This window comes from Gossypium raimondii, chromosome 11, assembly GCF_025698545.1.
Source record: "Gossypium raimondii isolate GPD5lz chromosome 11, ASM2569854v1, whole genome shotgun sequence".
Lineage (NCBI taxonomy): Eukaryota > Viridiplantae > Streptophyta > Magnoliopsida > Malvales > Malvaceae > Gossypium > Gossypium raimondii.
The window spans coordinates 61,113,208-61,133,563 of record NC_068575.1 but is presented as its reverse complement, the minus strand read 5'-3'; the positions used below and the strand labels follow the sequence as shown (position 1 = coordinate 61,133,563).

At 32.6% G+C, this 20,356-nt stretch overlaps 4 protein-coding genes and 1 non-coding gene across 10 annotated transcripts; 3 read left to right on the top strand and 2 right to left on the bottom strand.

The window, feature by feature from the left end:
* Window positions 1-1,270: 1,270 nt before the first annotated feature.
* On the bottom strand, window positions 1,271-1,342 carry TRNAW-CCA (transfer RNA tryptophan (anticodon CCA)). The gene has a single exon. It is a non-coding gene; the product is annotated as a tRNA-Trp (tRNA).
* Window positions 1,343-5,304: 3,962 nt separating this feature from the next.
* On the top strand, window positions 5,305-8,112 carry LOC105801981 (calcineurin B-like protein 1). Its single transcript, XM_012633366.2, has 9 exons — window positions 5,305-5,654; window positions 5,871-6,050; window positions 6,317-6,399; window positions 6,501-6,560; window positions 6,871-6,979; window positions 7,068-7,120; window positions 7,283-7,363; window positions 7,605-7,717; window positions 7,806-8,112. The coding sequence occupies exons 2-9, from the start codon at window positions 5,972-5,974 to the stop codon at window positions 7,867-7,869; spliced, it is 642 nt and encodes a 213-aa protein (XP_012488820.1). The 5' UTR covers window positions 5,305-5,654; window positions 5,871-5,971; the 3' UTR covers window positions 7,870-8,112.
* Window positions 8,113-9,061: 949 nt separating this feature from the next.
* Window positions 9,062-11,786, top strand: LOC105801980 (casein kinase II subunit beta-2). Of its 5 annotated transcripts, none has more exons than XM_012633359.2 (5): window positions 9,062-9,603; window positions 10,288-10,512; window positions 10,764-10,873; window positions 10,967-11,129; window positions 11,251-11,786. In XM_012633359.2, the coding sequence occupies exons 1-5, from the start codon at window positions 9,372-9,374 to the stop codon at window positions 11,379-11,381; spliced, it is 861 nt and encodes a 286-aa protein (XP_012488813.1). In that variant the 5' UTR covers window positions 9,062-9,371; the 3' UTR covers window positions 11,382-11,786. The 5 variants fall into 5 exon arrangements, with proteins under 5 accessions (XP_012488813.1, XP_012488819.1, XP_012488814.1 ...); XM_012633365.2 differs by having other exon boundaries at window positions 9,066-9,603; window positions 10,294-10,512; window positions 10,779-10,873; window positions 10,967-11,132; XM_012633360.2 differs by having other exon boundaries at window positions 9,067-9,603; window positions 10,294-10,512; window positions 10,967-11,132.
* A 3,591-nt stretch (window positions 11,787-15,377) lies between these two features.
* On the top strand, window positions 15,378-17,527 carry LOC105801983 (probable serine/threonine-protein kinase PBL19). 2 transcript variants are annotated; one of them, XM_012633370.2, is made up of 4 exons: window positions 15,381-15,887; window positions 16,348-16,605; window positions 16,712-16,834; window positions 16,916-17,527. In XM_012633370.2, the coding sequence occupies exons 1-4, from the start codon at window positions 15,534-15,536 to the stop codon at window positions 17,342-17,344; spliced, it is 1,164 nt and encodes a 387-aa protein (XP_012488824.1). In that variant the 5' UTR covers window positions 15,381-15,533; the 3' UTR covers window positions 17,345-17,527. The 2 variants fall into 2 exon arrangements, with proteins under 2 accessions (XP_012488823.1, XP_012488824.1); XM_012633369.2 differs by having other exon boundaries at window positions 15,378-15,887; window positions 16,712-17,527.
* LOC105801982 (beta-amylase 3, chloroplastic) lies at window positions 17,383-19,479 on the bottom strand. The gene is made up of 4 exons (XM_012633368.2): window positions 18,916-19,479; window positions 18,624-18,834; window positions 18,398-18,508; window positions 17,383-18,305 (listed from the first exon to the last, which is right to left on the bottom strand). The coding sequence occupies exons 1-4, from the start codon at window positions 19,425-19,427 to the stop codon at window positions 17,520-17,522; spliced, it is 1,620 nt and encodes a 539-aa protein (XP_012488822.1). The 5' UTR covers window positions 19,428-19,479; the 3' UTR covers window positions 17,383-17,519.
* Window positions 19,480-20,356: the final 877 nt, after the last annotated feature.

The following is a 20,356-nucleotide window of genomic DNA, read 5'->3' as shown; positions in this document are numbered from 1 at the left end:
AATTAATGTGAAATTGAAATATTACAATAATCGTATTTAACACTTATAAAATAATAATCGTGAATTTATATCTTTCGTACAAAATTGAACAACTTTCAATAATGATACAAAAATTATATTCATATAAAGTTGGAATATCTTCAAATTGTACTCAATATATAGACTGATTATTTGAGTAATAGCGAGGAGTTCATACCATTTGAGTGGGGTGTGATGTAAAATAAACATCATTTTCATGAAACTGGGTCTTCCCCTAGCCTTTTGGTGGCCTGTTCTTATAGGTGTTTATTCACACAACTTTTTGACCCTTTGTTGTTTTTCTTTTCGCCTTAGCTCTCATTTACATGAAGAACACGAAGTTGATTCTACTCTAACGTCTTCGTGGGCATCCTTGCATTACCTCTGTGAAACTCAAAACATCATCCCAATGTCTCTCTTTTTCTTTTTCTTTTTTTATCATCACAATGATATTCATACGGTCCAATATCAGTTACGCCAAGATTGAAATCTTGGTATTAAACATATATATCGAGAATACAATAGGATGATTTATTGTTTAGCAAAAGTCGCAGAAGCAATGGTTATTGGCTTTTACTTTTGGTCCCAACCTCCTGATTTTACTTTGAATGTATTTCATGAGGACGTTACTAGTTTATTTTTTTTCTAGATTGATTGCTATGTAATAGGTTTTACCCTCCTTAATTAAAAAGAAGAAGAATTGTATACATATACATATATATTATAGGGTTAATGTAGTTTTTAACCTTTGAACTTAGCAATTAGGCTTATTTTGGTATTTGTAATTTTTTCTAGTCCACTTTGGTTCTACAACATGGCAATTATGTTCATTTTTATCCTTAAAATAGAAAAAGTGTAAAAATTTAGTGATATAACATTATGAGATTATGCCACGTCAGTAAATTCACTTTTTCAAGTCGTGGCATGACACAATCTCATAGTGCCACAACGTTAATTGTTTATATTTTTTCTAATTCAGAGACCAAAATTAACTTAGTTACCAAATTCAAGCGACAAAAAATATAAATACGAAAGTGAATATAATTATTAAGTTGAGGAGGTAAAAAATTATATTAACCCTATTCTATATGATGTCGGCATAAATATTGTCAGGCTTTTTAGTATAGGTAATGGAAATGAACTGAAATTGGGCCTACGAGCTTATTTTAAGATCCATATTTTGTCCGGATCCGAGGTTTATGGACCCGAACGTGAAAGAAAAAACCCAAAATACCCGTTTAGAATGGGATTTTGAACCCGACGTGAATCGAACACGCAACCTTCTGATCTGGAGTCAGACGCGCTACCCTTGCGCCACGGATCCACTGATATCTTTTTTATTGAATGTTTATATATATTAAAAAATTGCCCTCTTGAAAGCTAATTTAATTATATTAAATTGATAAAAGTAATTTTAGGAAAATTACTTACAAACGTGATAAGTATTTTATAGGGATATTATAAAATATACGAAAGAGTATATCAATTTTAAAACTATTTATAAAATACATTACCAATGTATTAAATATCCACTTTTATAAAACTAACTGCAGGAAATATATAATAAAATCAAGATAAATTAGTATTTCTTTTAAAGAGTCGTATGTTTGAATTATTCGTGAAAAGTCAAAGAAAATAAAATTTGATTGGTGGAGACAAGATGCGCATGCAAGGGACTATATATTATATAAAAGGAAAAACATTATAGCAAGCTAAGACATTTTCAAAGGTTTAAAATTACTAGAAATTCTACATGTATGTGTGTAAAATTATAAATTTTGTTTAAAAGTAATATATAATAAACAATAAAACGTGTGATTTGAAATTAATTATTTTACTGATGAAGATAATAATTTATGTATATTAAAATAAAAATATATAAAATATATCAAAATGAGCCTTTGATTGAGTGATAAATTTAAGATTCTAGTAATCTAATTGCCGCGAGTTCAAATCTCACTATACAGGAGGACGTGGTTTCGAATGCGTTGAAGTGCATTATCCTACTATTTAAGGGTTGAAGATGGATTATGGGTAGTTCTAGGTATTATCTAAAAAACAATCCCACTATATTCATATTTTAATTGGTTATTATTAAAATTAAAAGACTAAAATACTCTCGAATAATATAATTTTAATTTAAGGGTGCAAAAAGCCCTCGAACTTTTTCAAAAAACAATTAAGCCCCTGTGTTTTTTTTTTTTTGCACATATTTAGGAACTTGAACTTTCAAAATGCATCAAAAAGGCCCTCAAACCTTTAAAAAAAAAGCAATTAAGCCCCTACTTCTTTTTTGACTCAATTGGGTACTTGAACTTTCAAAATGCATCAAAAAGACCCTCAAGCTTTTTCAAGAAAAGCAATTAAGCCCAAACTAATTGAGGGCCTTTTTGATGCATTTTGAAAGTTCAAGTATCCAATTGAGTGAAAAAAAAGTAGGGGATTAATTGCTTTTTTTGAAGAAGTTTGAGGGCCTTTTTGATGCATTTTAAAAATTTAAGTGCTCAATTGAGTGAAAGAAGGAGGGGCTTAAAAATTTTTTTTTTGAAAAATTTTAAGGGCTTTTTACACCCTTAAATTAGTAATTTTCTTTAATTACGAAAAAATATTTTTATAATTTTTAACTAAATTAATGGTCTGATTAAATGTGACACTAATTCAGAGAAAATTAATAAATAGTATAGATTATAAATTTTTTAATGTGTGGACAATATACTTGACATATGTCTTCAAGTTTAAAACTTTTACATAATATATAATATAATATATTATAATATTCTTAAGTTCCAAAATAGAATATTTTCGCTTATTTGGATAAAGATTTGTTGGCTAAATTTAATAACAACTTCTTTTTGAAAAAATATAAAATTCATTACTAGGCCGTTGACAAATGGTACAAAAGGAAATGTCTCTTCTTCTCCTTTTTTTTTTTTTTAGAAAATAAGTCTTAAAAATATCTCATTGTTACATTCAATGTTTATTTATTTTATAATATTTTCATTTTGGTTTTTCTAAAATATTTAAAATTAAGATTTAATCCTTATACTTTAAATTTTTACATAATTTGATCTTTACATTTTATGGTGTTGTTGATTAATCCAAATAGTTAATATAATTAAAATGTTATGTGGTTATAAATAATTTGAAAGCAGATTTTTAAATCTAAAAATTAGAGGGATTAAATTCTTGAATATAGAAGTAGGAGGACTAAGTTTCAATTGTATAAGGTGTAGAGATTTAGAGCCATGGTTGTTTGAACTCGATTGGATTGGTTGGGTATCGATTTGGAGAGAGGAATCAGATTAGTTGAGCCGTACGAACTGATTGAACCAATATAAAAATGGATTGAGTTGGTTTTTTTTAATGATTTATTTAATTGAATCGTACAAACCAGTGACATGACCATTTCGACCATCAATCCAATTCTGAAAACCTTGCTTAGAGCATATTTTAATCTTTAAATTTTAAATCTACAAAATAACATATATAAATAATCAACCCTAATAATTTAACACAAATAAATAATCAATCCAGCACGAAATATGTGTTTTTCTTTATCCAACACGATATCTGTTTTTGGTAAAAGTTATAAAATTTTTAATGTTTAATTCATATTTTATGGTTAGTTTGATGAAAATTTATAATAAAAACTTTAAAATTTTCACACATTTCTAAAAATTAAACACAAAATTAAATAAATTTACAATTTTATTTATTAATCATCATAATATTGTTAATCAATTATATATTTTCACCAAATAAATGGTAAAATATAAAATAAATATAATTATTTATATATATAACTTTTATAAATACTACATTAAGAAAACTAATAATGTATTAAACTTGTAATAAATTTATTTGAAAATAAAAGTACGTTTGATAAAAGAAAAGATGATTATTGTTTTTATAAAGTCAGGGTTCACTTTTTTCCCCATTGAATATGAGATTATTTTTCCTTTTCGACATTAATCCTCTAATTAAGAGTATCTTAAAAGAGTTTAAGATAAACTCAAAATGAGATTTGAAATTGGGTTGAGCTATGATTTTTAAATTCGATTTCTCAATTTGAATTAAGTCTACCGATTATTTAAATTAAATATTAAAAAATCAATTTTAATTCCTTTAATAGTTTGAGTTACTTAAACTTAATTCCAAAGATATCTAAATCAAAATAATTTTTGCATTTAGAGGAATGAAATAACATGAAAAGGAGAGAAGAAAATCCTCAAATATAGTAGTAAATAATGTGATAATTGGCTTCTTTTTTCATAAGATAACAGATATCATGTGAATCATACGTACCAAAACCGAACACTTCATGTGATTTATTGTTGTAATTGAAATGGGAATTATAAAAACCATGTTCTAATTCCCAAACACGTGCACCCAAATTAAAAGGTAAATAGGATTTTCGTTGAGGTGTCGATGGTTTAGGAGTTGACTTCAACAAAAGCTAAATTGAAATTTGAGAGACTATGGAATTACACTATTGGAAATATTTCTTGATATTTGAAAACATAATTTTTTAAACGCTTAATTTTTGATTTGGTCCCTGCAGTATATTACTTTTGTTGTCTCAATTTGATACTTAAAATATCGATCGCTTTCTAATTTGGTACCTAAAGTATGCATTTGTTTTATTTTTTAGTCCATTTTCTACGGGCGTTAAAAAGAATCTTATAACTAATCACAAAGTGCCATGTGGCATCTTTATGTAAAAAACAAACATATTCTTTTATTAAATGTATATACACATAAAAAATATAAAATATAGAATATAGAAAAATGTTTTACATTTTTAAATTATATTTTTTATAATTTATATGTTTTAGATTATATATTTTATGAATTTTATATATTTATTTTATTTATTATATTTTAAATATACATTTAATAAGATGAAATAATTGTTTTTTACATAAAGACGGCGTGTGATTGATTATAAAAAAATTAAAATAAAAATGGACTAAAAATATAACTGAAGCATACTTTAAGTACCAAATTGAGAAGTGATTGATACTTTAGGTATCAAATTGGGAGAAAATAAGTTTAAGTATTAAAGTGAGAAAATGGGTATACTTTAAGGGTCAAATCCATTAATTAGGCCTAAAGATAATAATAATAAAAAGAAAACAACGGTGGAGATTTGTTTCTGAAAACCGAAAGGAACCATGGACGGTGCTTACTTGATACACACGGAGGAAAGAATATTCCAAATTCCATCACGACGCGTTAAATAGAATTCAACTACTCGCGTCAAAGTCACGTGCAGTCACTCGCATCTTTTTAGTCCTATTACTTGGCCTCTCCAACTCTTTTTCTTTCCAGTGTTAAATCACTTTTTCTCTATCGTCGAAAGTCTGGTCGATTCTGGCGTTTCACTGTTGTTCCTTTTAGACTAACGAGAATTAAAAAAAAATAAAGCTGCAAAATTATTAGGGGAAAAATGGGCTTTTCTCTTCTGATCAGATCAAATCAGTCTCAACCGTCTGATTAATCAGTCAAAAAAAAAAAAAACCTTGTCTTCCTTTATAATCCGCTCTCGGCTTTTCCCTCATTTTCTTCACTGATTGGTTTCATTGCGGATTTTTTCTTTTCATTTTTTAGCGGCGGATTTTGAATTTTTTCGGTAGGTAGGTTTTTTTTTTTTTTGTAGAAGGATGGACATGATTTTTCTTTTAGCCTCGCTTTAAATTGATTCGCATTGTTAAAAGATCTATGATTCGATTGTAATGACGTAAATTAAATTTGTATTTTTTCAAGTATAATTTCGATTTTTTGGTGACATTTTAGTATATTTTTCGTTCCTTTTTTTGATTTCTAATTTCATGCTGTGAATGAATATGCAGGGTTTAAAAATGGTTTTGCTGAGAGAACATAGTAAAGCCTTGGCGCTTTAGTCTAGCAACTGCCTCTTTTTTTTTTTGTTTCTTTTTTCTTTTTCCAGTAAATGGGCTGCTTTCAATCTAAAGTAACAAGACAATACCCTGGACACGAAGATCCTATTATTCTAGCTTCTCAAACTGCTTGTGAGTTTACAAATCATCACATCTTTTTTTTGGTTCATTGCATTTACCCAATTCTCTGGTTGATTTTATGAGGTGAAACATCAATTTTTAGAGGCTATTTTAGTCAAGAAACATGGCTTTGCATTCCATTAAGAAGGAAAATTTCCAAAATTATTATTGGTTTTAGTTTCCTGAAAGATTTGGATTATTTGGGTCAGCTTGGAATAGATTATAAAGTTTGCTAACTTTGCTAAAATTGGACTATTTGATTGGTTTTTTTTTTGCAGTTAGTGTTAGTGAAGTTGAAGCACTCTTTGAGCTATTCAAGAGCATAAGCAGTTCTGTGATTGATGATGGGCTGATCAACAAGGTACAGTACTGTCTATATGGTTTTCATGTGGTCATGGTTCTCTTTGTTCTTTTTTAAATGCAAAGTTTGATGCCCTTCTATCTCTTCTGCTGTATTTGCAGGAAGAGTTTCAATTAGCACTGTTTCAGAATAGGAAGAAGGAGAACATTTTCGCAAATCGGGTAATATATTTTGTCGCTTGATATTGTTGTGGGAAATTCAATTTTACTTCGAGTTTCGACTTGCTTTTGTCTAAATTATGTTGGATGGGCATGTGATGTGTTAGTAATGGGTGATTAGGTTGTATATTTATCATATTTACATCGGTTTTGAGGGCATGATCATCTATAGGCTGCAGATTTCTTTCCTCATCTCAGTTTCCTTCTTTAAACATAATTTTAATAATCAATATGAAAGTTAGGAATTGGGAATTCTGTCGAACAGTTTAAAGATATGAATTGGTTAATTTATGCAACTTTCTAATATATGCAGATCTTTGATTTATTTGACGCAAAGAAGAAGGGAGTCATTGATTTTGGTGATTTTGTTCGAGCACTCAATGTCTTCCATCCAAATGTCTCACAAGAGGACAAGATGAATTGTAAGTAAACAATTGATATAATGATCTTGAATGCCGGAATCGTGTTAATTTTCCATCTCATTTTTAAGTTGATTGTTTTACATTGCAGTTGCGTTTAGACTTTATGACATGGATGGAACGGGTTTTATTGAGCGTAACGAGGTATGTGTGCACTTGCATGTTTGTTATTTATATATAATGCCTAGGCAGAACTGGTCTTAAATATTACAAATTGCTGCATGCCCCCCCATATTCATATTTTGATTCAGTTACATTTGTACATAAACCTCTTGCAGGCAATTTTATCTTCTGTGATTTTGGCAGGTCAAGCAAATGGTCATTGCACTGTTATGTGAATCTGAAATGAAGTTAGCTGATGAAACGATTGAGGCAATTCTTGATAAGGTGAGTGCTTGTTGTGGTTTAGTTGCATAAAGTTACCTAGGTTCCTAATTACTTGGAACTGTAGACTATTTCTCGAAATGGATACCTCTAAAGTTAGTGGATTTCATGTGGCTGTCCATTTGAGGTATCTGGTTTACAATAAGAATAAATGAAAGATTCCTCGTACTCTTTATCCACCATGTTGTCTTGGGTGGGATTTTACTATGCAACTTTTTACTGACCCATGGCAATTTGCGAGCAGACATTCTTGGATGCGGACGTTAATCAGGACGGGAAGATCGATATATCTGAATGGAAAAACTTCGTTTCCCGTAACCCATCACTATTGAAAATCATGACCCTTCCATACCTCAGGTATGCTTTACCAACAATTTACTTGGTTTATGTAGAAACCCTCAACTCCTCTTGGGAACTCATCCATTATATAATACGAATCATGCAGGGATATAACAACAACATTTCCTAGCTTTGTTTTCCATTCTGAGGTTGATGAGGTTGCCACATGATTGGGGGAAGTATGTGATGGACTTTAGCATGTTGATGTATGCATTAGGTTGAGATACGTTGGTTATAAGATTGTTGTGAATAAAAATAGGGTAAGATTTTGTTGAGGCTCAAGCTATCAAAGAATGCGAAAGGGATAGCACAGCTAAATATGGATTAGCATTGTTAGTTGATTGTATAGGAGCTGAAACCTTTTTCAGGTTTTCTTCCATTTTTAATTAATTGATTTGTAGGGAGTTAATATCTGTTCAGGTTTAAATTTGTGTTAATTAGGGTTGATTGCTCAAATAATGGGTTTAGGACATTAGGTATTACAATTTACATGGCTAGAGGAAACAACTAGATAAAATTTATCAATAACAATGAAAATTTGATAAAAAAATAGATTTAAAATAATTTTTGGTTTTATATATAAAGACAATTATAGAAGTAATTAAAAATATAATTAAACTCAGTTTTAAAATAGTTGTGAAATTTTAAATATTATTCGTATTGTTGATTGGGTCTTGACACACCAATGGTTTTAAGATTTGTCTCAAACCTACGGGAAGTACACGGCTTCAACTAGCTACTGTCCCCACTTCACACTTCATTAGATTCTCTTCCATCTACCTTTAGATTTTCCTTCTCTTTCAACTTTCAAAGTTACCTATTATTTTTTAAACCCTAACTTTGGCTCATTTGATTGAAATGGTTAGGGTGGGCAGCATTCTCACCCAATATGTTCTGCCGCCTCGGTGGGAAACTAAATTCTTCATCGTAAATAATATTGACTCTCAACAAATGCACTTCACGCTTCACACCTTTTTTTCCGACAATATTGGCCTCTCCTCTCCTCGACAAATTACATATATATATATATATATATAAAATTTGAAATTCATTAGCACTGATTTTATAAAAGAAATTGAGTGAAGTGTTTTGTAAACCAATAATAAAAATATTGTACCTCTCAATAATTTCTTTTTGACTATAGTAGCCAACATGTGACAAGCTGATCAGATCACATGCCACGTTTAAAGAATATGTAAGTAAATCACACATCCAATGCATGGCCCCCAACCTCTTTATAGGCCAAAAGCTGTCCTCGCCGATTTGTCGTACATATCGCCGGTACCTAAAATATTCTTTTCCCATTCTAACCTTGTCTCTCTCTAAAAATTTCCCTCTATCATCCTTGGCTTATTCTCTCTTTTTCTTTTTTTCATTTCGCTAAATAATTTTAAAAAACGCAATAAAATCCAGAGAGATAAAAAGGAAAAATTATAAAAATAAAAAATAAAAAAAAGGGTTAGCTAGCTATAGCGCTTAGCTCCATTTCTGAAATAGAAAGATTAAAATTTATAACCGAAAAAAAAAAAACCAAGAGAAAACCCTAGATTTTTGGGGGACATAGGGGCCATTTGCGTCATTTCGCGCTATGAATCGGCGATAACGGTGGCGATTAATATCACCAGCAAATAAGAAGAAGAGGAGGAGGAGGAGGAGAAGAGATATTAGTAAGATGTACAGAGGAGAGAGAGCGGCCGGTGGCTCCAAGGGAGAGTTGGGGTCTGTAGATCGGAAGCGAATCAACGAGGCGCTTGATAAGCAGTTGGAACGATCGTCACCGTCGACTTCGAGGGCGACCAACGGCAAGGATAAGTCCGCACATTCCCTTCTCGTGGGGAAACATCCACCCGATCATCATCGCGACTCTCGCTCCACTTCTCTACCCAAAGCAAACGCCTCACATGGTATAGTTATTAATCACATCTCCCTCTTTCAATTATTAAATTAGAGCATTTTTTTAGAATATTTTTTCGTTTCAATATGAAGAATTGTGTTTTCTGTTATCTTTATTTAAATTCATATCTAGTTTCAGGTCTGAATATTTTGAAGTTGTATTTTTTTTTCATGTTTTTACGTTTCTTTGATTCTAATGAAATTAAGTTTGCCCGAAGTTTTGAAATGTATGTAATTTGAGCTATTATAAATCAAATTGTGAATTTTTTTGTTATTAATATTATTAATGTTTGAGTGAGAAAATATGAGAAAGCTCAAAGATTGTTCTTGGCATGTGTTTTTTGCGCTAACATTCTTAATTTAGGCTGTCAAAGTGTTTGCTTTGATGAGATTATATGAATATTTGCCAAACCTTATATTTATATGAATAAGATTTTCTCAACATCTGTGTTTATAGCTCTAAAGAGGTGTCTGCATTGAAGGTAGGTTGGTTTTAGCCATATAAACCTCCATGTTTAAGTTTTTAAGATTGTACTTTTTATTGTTTCGTGATTATCCATGCGGTAGTAGATTCTTTGTTTTTGTGAACCATGTTTTCAAAGTGAGGGTCATTTCCTTTTACTTTTTTTGGTGGCATCACTTTCCTATTTCACTTCTTGTTTGACATATGCTGGTGCAAATTTTGATGGTGTTAGTCGCAGATGAATCCGAAACCAACACTGAAGAGTCAGATGTTAGTGGTTCTGATGGGGATGACACGTCCTGGATCTCATGGTTCTGCAACCTACGAGGAAACGAATTCTTTTGTGAAGTTGATGATGACTATATACAAGATGATTTTAACCTTTGTGGTCTAAGCAGCCAAGTTCCTTATTACGATTATGCGCTTGACTTGATTTTGGATATTGAATCTTCTCATGGTAAGCTTACGGTTTGATTTCGGATATTTGATTGCCGTTCTGTTATAAGTTTCTGAGAATGTTAAACATTAGTCTCATATATGTTCTTCAATGCATGATGCATCTAGTTCCATGATCAGCATTTTTCTAATTTGACTGCATTTAAATATCGAAGATGACAAGTTTTTCAAAATTTGTCATCTACCAACATGGTAAGTGTCTATTTCATGTATTTTTGTAATGAGTAATTTCTGTTGGGCTGACATTGATAGGAGATATGTTTACAGAGGAGCAAAATGAATTAGTTGAATCTGCGGCTGAAATGCTTTACGGTCTGATCCATGCTCGGTTCATATTGACAAGCAAAGGAATGGCTGCTATGGTGAGCAGCTCGCTGTAGTATTCAATGTGATTATTTCATTTTTCACATATTAATATACAAAATATTACAACGATATTTTTGAAACTTTTACAGCTAGATAAGTACAAGAACTACGATTTTGGTAGATGCCCAAGAGTTTACTGCTGTGGCCAACCGTGCCTTCCAGTTGGTCAATCAGATTTCCCTCGGTCAAGCACTGTAAAAATATTCTGCCCTAGATGCGAAGATATCTACTACCCTCGGTCTAAGTATCAAGGCAGTATCCTTTTAGCCTCTGAAATTATTTACTACTTATTGTTGCATGCATGCATGTCAATGTTTATATTTCCAACATTTCTGCCTCGAGCATGTAATAAGTTTACCTTAATTCTATCTAGACATTGACGGAGCCTACTTCGGGACCACATTCCCTCACCTGTTCCTGATGACATACTCGCACCTGAAGCCACTAAAGGCATCACAAATCTATGTTCCAAGAGTATTCGGGTTCAAGCTCCACAACCCATAATACTGGGATTAAAAAAGCTTCCTCATGAGTTTGTATTCCCTAGCTTCTATTTTGGAAGTACCGCTCTCGAAAAATCAGGTATAGTTCGATAGCCTTTCAAGTAATCATGTTTTAGGTCCTTTTTCATATGTTCTAAATGGAATTACCATAAAGCATATGTGCAACCAGCAAGTATTAAATTTCAATTTTATCAGCCTTCCCACTCGGCTTCTTCATCCGAAAATTTTCTTGTTAGAGTAACTATTGAATTGCCTTTTAGCTTTGACCTTCCATTGTACTTTTATTGATTCAGTGTCTGCTCTGTGTATTGCCTCAAACACGCGGTATATTATACCTTTAAGCATTCACTAGTTGATCAATTGTCCCATATATATATATTTCACAGATTGTTGCTTTTTGTATCAATTTGCTTGCCGTTGGTTTTTTTAAAGATCCCCCCCTGTAAATTGATGATGAACGTCTCTTTTTTGGTTATTGTCTTTGTTCTGCTTTTTCTTTGATATGGTCTCAATGGTCCCCAAATCAATGTGTTGTAATGAGTTCGTTGCGACTATTCCATGGACCATGGTGCAACCTATGCTTACCGTGCCAAGCAGTGAATGTATCTGGCAAGTTCTTGATCTGATCAAATGAATCAATTTAATAAGTAAACGGTTTGAAAAAATGTTAGTTAATGGAGTCGATATTTTGAAATTTTATATGGTTTTGCAAATGAAAAAATTGTAGTTTGCTTTATTTGATTTTTTAAAATACTATATGGATTAACTTAATTTAGTACGGACTTGGTAAATACTTGATCCAAAAGGAAAATAAGGCTCAAACAATGTAATGAAAATTAGGACCTATCCTTTTCATAAGTAAAGAGGCTCTCATCGACGTTTTGTCCCTTTTGTCAAAATGGTGATTAGGTCCTAATTTATTAGGGTTTAGTCAAACTTAACTTGACTGAATCGTTTGGTTGGTTTTTTACACAGCATAAAAGGTAAAGAAGGAAGCGCATTAAACGAGCATTTGATAAAAATTTCATATGAATTATGATAACCAATCGGTTTAGTCTAATTAAGGTGTAATGTCTTAAATAAAAGGGGCATTGGCAAAGTCAAGATCCTTTTGGTACTAAATCAACACCATTAATTGGTAGACCCGGCGGTATAATCAATACGATTTTGCTTTTTGTTGACTTTGATTTTAGTTGCTTTTACTATTCGCTTCATATTTATAGATTAAATTGACAAGGACAGGGGGAAAAAAAAGGTCAAGCAAATGTGTTAGAATGGAACTCTTTCTTGACTTTTTTCTAATATATAATACAAGGTTTGAAGTATTCATATGAACCCGTGTGTTGGTTTGATAATTAGGGTGTTCATGACCTAAATTCGAGTCACGTTGCTGTTAAGGTTTTGCCCTCTTATAATTCATAAAGGAAAAATATATATATTTAAATAATCACCTGGTGTATAATTAAACTATTATAACATAAACTATGTACTAAAATGATTTGGACTATGAATTAATAAAATCGAAAGATTCACGCAGTTTAATTGCACATTATAAATTTCAACCTAAATATTTTAAACTTAAATCCTCCATCTTTATGAACTATGCGGACAAAACTCTTTCTCTACTTCAATTTGGCCTTTCAGATGCTAAATTGGTAATTCACCAACAGAGGAAGGTACTTGCTTGGTTCCCATCTCACCAACTTTTACCATTTACCCAACAATCCCATGAATGAAAGGTCAAATTTCTTTGACTGTTCGTAAATTGTGTATTCAGTTCATCTATTTTGGGATTTTATTTCTATCCAAACCATTAATTATTCCAAATAAAAAGTTAGTGGAAATTTTTCTTAAACAAACATTTCCCTCAATCACCCACAACAAAATTCACATTAATATTTTAGCTAGAACGTATAATAATTTATTTGACCCTCCAGCTTTATAAAATTTTTAAATTTGTATTGTTTTTCAAATCATCTCAAAATAAATAAAAAGTTAATGTTCGATTCACTTTAATGATGTGACATGCACATCTTAAAATTTAAAATTTAAAATATATTTTTATATTTTTAATAAATTTAAAATCATTTTTTTTTCAATTTTAAAATATTGACGCAATGCGATATCCAGGTGGCAACCCACAAGTATATCACATTAGCAAAGTTAAATAGCCTTTAACTTTTTTATCCATTTTTTGAGTGATTTGACAAACAATGCAAATTTATGAGGTAAAAAATTAATTGAAGTGTTAAAATGGAGAAATTATTTTATGGACCTCTTCCCACCACATTATCCATGGTCCCTTTCAAATTATTTAAAGACATTTGAACAAAATTTTCCATGTCATTGACACGTAATTTTGGTTTTTTTATCCAAAACTCTAAATTTTGAATCCCAAACCTTAAATCTCAAACCCTAAACATTGAACCTGAATCCAAAACCCAAAACCCAAACCCTGAACCCGAGATTTGAGTTTGAGATTTGGAATTCAAGATTTAGGATTCGAGATTTTGAGTTAAAGGTAAAAGATTATCAAAATTATGTGTCAATAGTGTAAAAGGTTTTGCTAAAATATTATTAAATAACTAGAAAATGACCATGAATGATACGGTGAGAAAGATCCATATAATAATTTATGATTAAAATGAATAAAAAAAAAGTGACTAGATTAAGTGGATTGCTTTCCTCGTTAGGAAACCAAGTCGCATATCTTTTAAATTATAGAAGATCTGTTTTTTAATGATGGACCGACATACCACTTGTATTTGGCCTTATTGCGGGGGATCAATATCAAACATCAAATTATGTACTCTTCATAGCAGTGAGACCAGGTCCATGACCATGATTACATTTTATTATACACAAATGACAAAATTACGACACATAAAGCCAATGACTTGAAGAAATTAATTCAACTCCCAAATCCCAAAAGGATTTATTTATTCTTTTTGGGGCAGGAATACACTTTAATAATTCATGCATTAAAACCTGTAACTTTCACATAAAATGGGTTTATTTTAATTTTAATATTGCACGTAATTAAATAAAAATAAGTTGATTTTATAATTACAACATCAACCAGTTAAAACCCTTATAAAAGAAAAGCCAAATTAATTTGACTGAATCAAATAAAATCAGTTGATTCCAAATTCTTGATTCTCCCACACAGTCGAGTCAGTCGAGTTGAAACGACGTGTTGCTTATCCTTCCCTTCTGTTCCGTTCCAAGGAAGAAAGTCAAACGAGAACTTTCCATCAAGGTGCTGTTCTAGTTTTCCAGTTCCAAAAATTCAAACCATTTCCCTCTTTCCAATGCTACCTGCTAACGACCAATACTATCTTGGTAAAAAAGCAATCCACTCCCTTTCAGTTTTGACATCGAGCAAATTAGTCCTTTTTAAAAAAAATAGAGCAGTTTAATCCTTGTTAATTTTAAAAGTGAGCAACTAATGACAGTTTATCATGGAGTTAATGTTTTTATTATTATCAATTATACATAATTTTGATTGATATAATAAAAAATTTAGCCATCAAAGTTTACACATTCTATTAAATTGGCTTGATTTAACAAATTCAACCCGTAACATTTGTGTAAATGTGTAGAAGTTAAGGCAAAATTTGTTGATTTTTATAGAATTGAGGCCAATTTGATAAAATATGTGAAGCTAAATTTGTTATTAAACTAATAAAAATTATGTAGAATTGATGTAAGACATTAGCACTATGATTAATTGTCCTTAATTATTTACACTTTGATTTTTTTAAGAAAAGGACCAATTTGCTCAACTATGAAACTGAAAGGGACTGCAAAGGCTTTCTAACTATCAATATTTCATATATTTATTCCAATATATCAAAAGGTATAGCAACCCGTTTGAAAAATTGGTATTGATTTACAATCGAGTCAAATTAAATTGGATCAATTTTATAATTAATTTTGGAATCATTGAATTGGGGTTATTTTGTTTTTAATTATTAATACATCCTCTAGAGAAGTAGTAATTAGCCATGCCTTGGAAAATTTTCTCCCTGTTTTTCTATAGTCAAAATTCAGTCTCTGTTTTTTCATTATCTTAATTTCATCCTTTATTATATATAAGCAAACGGTTTTGAAGGCAACTTCAAGAGTTAATTTTCTTTTTGGGTCTTAGAAAATGAAGTGTTTTCCCATCTTCATCAAAGACAAGCCAAAGAACAAAAACAGAGGAATAGGCTCTGTTTTTGAAGCGAAGAACCTAGCCAAATCACAAGACTATTCAGATTCCAGTCAAACATCGAAATCATTCCAATCTTCAAAGAGCATCCCAGAATTGTACAAAGAGAAACAGCAAAATTTAAGGGTTTTCTCGTTGGAAGAATTGAGCGATGCGACCAATGGTTTCAATAGGACGTTAAAGATCGGTGAAGGTGGATTTGGGAGTGTTTATAAAGGCACGATTAAACCACTCGGTGGTCGAGGACATCCTTTAGTTGTGGCTATCAAGAAACTCAACACGCACGGTTTACAGGTATTTTTGCTGCTAATTTTTATTTTTATTTTCTGGTCTTTCTGAAATCATGCTCTGTTTCTAAGATTGAAACTTGAAAAAGGGTTGTTTATGGTTTCAATAGGTTAATTACTGTGGAGCCCCTGTTCCAGGCGTCAGATTGCATTTTGCCCCTTTAATTAAAAATGAGCAATTTAGTGTTTGTAGGCTAAATCAAGGAGCAAACTGATTTTTTAGTTAATTTTTTTTTTCAATTTGGTCAGTTATGTCAGTTTTTAATTGTAGAAATGAATAACATAGCTAGCTGTGTCGGATATACACCTAAATCTGAATAACATAGCTGCCATTTAAGATTCTCTGCTGAATGGCCTTGTTTTAAGTAGACATACATGAGTTTTTGGCTTTTATGATACATTTTCATGGTACATAGCTGCATTATATTTTCAGATTCTTATGATATTTTGGCTATAATCTGATACAGGGTCATAAGGAATGGCTAGCGGAGGTTCAATTTCTGGGTGTCGTCAACCATGCAAACCTGGTGAAACTTTTAGGGTACTGTTGTGCAGACGGTGAAAGAGGGATCCAAAGGCTGCTGGTCTACGAATTCATGTCGAACCGTAGCTTAGAAGATCAACTTTTCAATAAAACATCCACATTGCTATGGAAAACAAGGTTGGAGATTATGCTTGGAGCAGCTCAAGGACTGGCTTATTTGCATGAAGGATTGGAAGTTAAGGTACTCACAATCTTTTCTTTTATTTGCAATGTGTGTGTGTGTGTGTGTGTGTGAAAATAGAGAAAAAAATGCTTCATTGAATGCATCCTCTGGGTTAATTGTATAGGTTATATATCGAGATTTCAAATCTTCGAACGTGCTCTTGGACGAAAGTTTTAAACCGAAGCTATCGGATTTTGGACTTGCAAGGGAAGGACCGACCGGGGATCGGACTCATGTATCTACAACTGTAAGTAGATTTATCAGCTATTCAAGAACAGTAAGAACTTTGATGTGTTTTGTTTTGATTTATGGCTGGTTTTTGTTCAAGGTGGTTGGAACGTATGGATATGCTGCCCCAGAATATATCGATACAGGTCATCTCACAATCCAAAGTGATATATGGACTTTCGGGGTCGTACTTTACGAGATCATCACAGGGAGACGAACGGTGGAACGTAACCGACCGACATCCGAGCAAAAGCTTCTTGAATGGGTGAAAAATTTCCCTCCTGATAGTAAACGGTTCAGCATGATCATCGATCCTCGACTTCGGAACGATTATTCTTTCAGTGCAGCTCAAAAGGTTGGACAGTTAGCCAAAAGCTGCCTAAACAAAAATGCCAAGGAAAGACCAACAATGAGTCAAGTTGCGGAAAGCTTGAAACAAGCAATACAAGAATCACAAGAGGGAAGCAATGGAGTCAAAAAATCTCATGTTACATCGTCGTCTAGATCAAGTAGGCGAAGATCGAAATAAGGTTCGATATAAGCATTATGCTTATATAAACTCCACTGTTAATGAAATCTCCATGTATTTGTGGAGATTCTATCATTTTGGCATGAGTGTATAACATACGGATGTTTACATATACATTCTCTTTTCTGGTTTTCTAGCATATATATTATACATGAAAATTATATATACAATTTTTCTATGCAAGAGCAGCCTCCTTTGTTTTCTCCACATTCTTGTTTCTGATAAACCCAATGTAAAGATTTGTTCCTCGGGAGTCGCTGTCTGGAATTTTCCGACCTCCTTCGGACATGTTTTTTACAAACTCCACTAAGTTCCTCCAATTGTCCCCTTCAAACAACCTTTTGTTCATTCTTAAATAAGTGAAAGCACTCAATCCGCTGCCCGAATCTGATCTACTCGTTGCCAAAACTTGTGCATACGCACCACTATCGTACCTCTCTAATGCATTTTCTCCCGCGAGTTCGACTCGTGCAGTCTTTGTCACCATCTTCACTTGCCGAACCAATCCTTCCGGCGAACAATTTGCGTGTTCGGGTTGTTGTGAGTCTCTCATCTCCATGCAGGTGAAATTGAAAACAACTCCGTGCTTGCTAAACATTCGAGCTATCGGGAGGTACCCGTCTCGGTGTCGAGTATTGTAGTACCCTGCTGTTAGTTCAGCAGCATGGGACCTTGTGTTGTAATGCCAGTGAATTCCAGCAACCTTTCCTGATAGTTTGGCTCCAGTTCCTTGAAATGTTCCTTTTGCTGCTGAAAGTAGTCTATCTCCATGATCCAATAGCATACCGGAGTACCACTCTAGGAAGAACTGTCCGTACTCGGTGTTCCATGTGCCGTCCTTTTGGAAAAACCCGGTTTCTTCAGGGAATTGCTTGTAATGACCTGAATCATGTGGTCCACTTTTTCCCCAGTCTTTCTTCCCCATAGCTGCTGCTGCTGCTTCAAGTGAAGCTCTCATGAACTGTTTCAACATTTAACAACAGTCCAAGTTTGATCATTTGAATTATAGACCATATTTCTAAGTATTTCAATAAAATTCTGAAGTTTAATTACCTTGTCATAACACTGAAACTCCCCAATTCCAGGAAATTTCCATGTTCCATTGCTTTCCGGATAAGATGGATATCTCAGTTCCCCACAAGGTCCCATCCCCACTTGAATTTCCTGTAAGAAAAGTGCATAAAACATGTGACGCCTGTGGTCCACCATTGAGTGGTATCCATTTCAATATTTATCGTGATTGAAGATGTAAAAAATACCGCGAGAGTAAATGACTTACCACAATAACTCGTCCCAAGTAATCTCTGAACCTCTCACGGAAGCTCCTCATGTAATCGGTGTAAGCCTGAATAGGCGTTCGTCCTCTAAGAACCGGCATGGAATCACATCCCAATGAAATGTACTCAGGGTTCCTCCGCCCTGACCGATCAGTGTACACAAGGTCCGGGTTCTTACTTATTTCTTCTAGCACCCATGGCGGTAATGGGATACTAAACATATTCAAAACATTAAGAAACGTTAGTTTAATGTTTTCCAAAACCATAACAGAATCATATTTGTATATACAGTACCTGCAAGAGTCACCGACATTGCCACCACACTGGTGAAAAGACATGACAACTTGAAGTTTCAAACCATGTTTTTCAACCATTTGTACAAGCTCAAAATACCCTTCCCAATTATACTTCAAAGGTCCATCTTTTTCCACCAAGCCCCACCAAGCATCCACCATAACTCCTTCCACGCCGGCACTCTTTAACGCCATTAAACTAGCATTCATCGCTTTCGGCTTGTTTAAGTTACCACCGTGTGTCACCGTGTCGAGCGGTAACATCACGTAAACAGGCACCTTGCTGTTGTTTTCAGTGTGGGAAATCATTAAACTGTGTAGTTTCTCTTTTTTCTCGGAGATTTTCTCATGCGAAACTTGTTGCATCGACATTGAATATTTTGGTCGCAAACGGCACGAGGGCTTTATTTGAGCAAAGGAAACGGTGGCTAAGAAATGATCATCGGAGGTTTTAAAGCTTTTGGTTTCTTTTAGATTGATGAAGGAAGTAGAAGACCGTAATGTTAAGGCCATGTTTTTTTGTTTTTTTTTGTTTGCAGAGGAATGGAGGAGAAGATGTGAGAATAAATGAAGATGGGTTAGGTTTCATTTATAGAAAATAAATGAAACCTTAGGTTTAGATTTTGACGGAGACAAAAATGGTGGGCTCAGATTTAAAAGGGCAAAAAGAACTCAAAAAAAGTGCAATAGTTGAAAACTAGTCAGCTCAACATTTCAAGGTCATATTATAATATTTTATCTATTTACAGGTTTTTTTAAGCTCTCGATTTTGTTACTTATTTGGGTATTTCAGTCACCATTGAAGCTCAAGCTCTCGGTCAGAGTTGTGAAATATCTTCCAGTAGGGATATTTATTTTCAACTCACATGTTAATTGCACAAAGTCACAGTCACCCATTGTTTAGATCAATATTTATGTTAATTCTTTATAATTTTTTAACTTTTAAATAGTACCATACGTAAACTTTAGTTTTTATTATTAATTTTGTAATTAAATTAAACTAAACATATAATAAGAATTATATATGGAGAGTGTCGAAATAAAGTAAAGTGAGATAGCTTTTTATGTAGTGTGCTGCATATTCGATTTCTGTGGCTGACAAGTTATTAGGATTTTCCAATATTTCTTGGCTTTGGATAAGACTTTTTTTTTTTTTTAAATTTACAACAAAGTAATTACAAAACTAGATTAACACCACCATAATTTTACTTATTACCTATTGGGGTATAGCTGCGTGCATGCAACCATGCACTTGCATACCCTAATTGTCGAAAACTTACACCAAAAGATTACCACGACAACGGTTGAGAACTAAGTGAAAAAAAAGAACCCAAAACAGAAGAAAATTGGGAGAGAAAGAGACGAGAGAGAGAGAGAACAAAATTGGAGCCTATTTTGAATTCCCCCAAAACATGTGGATACGATTAAGTCTATGCTTATTG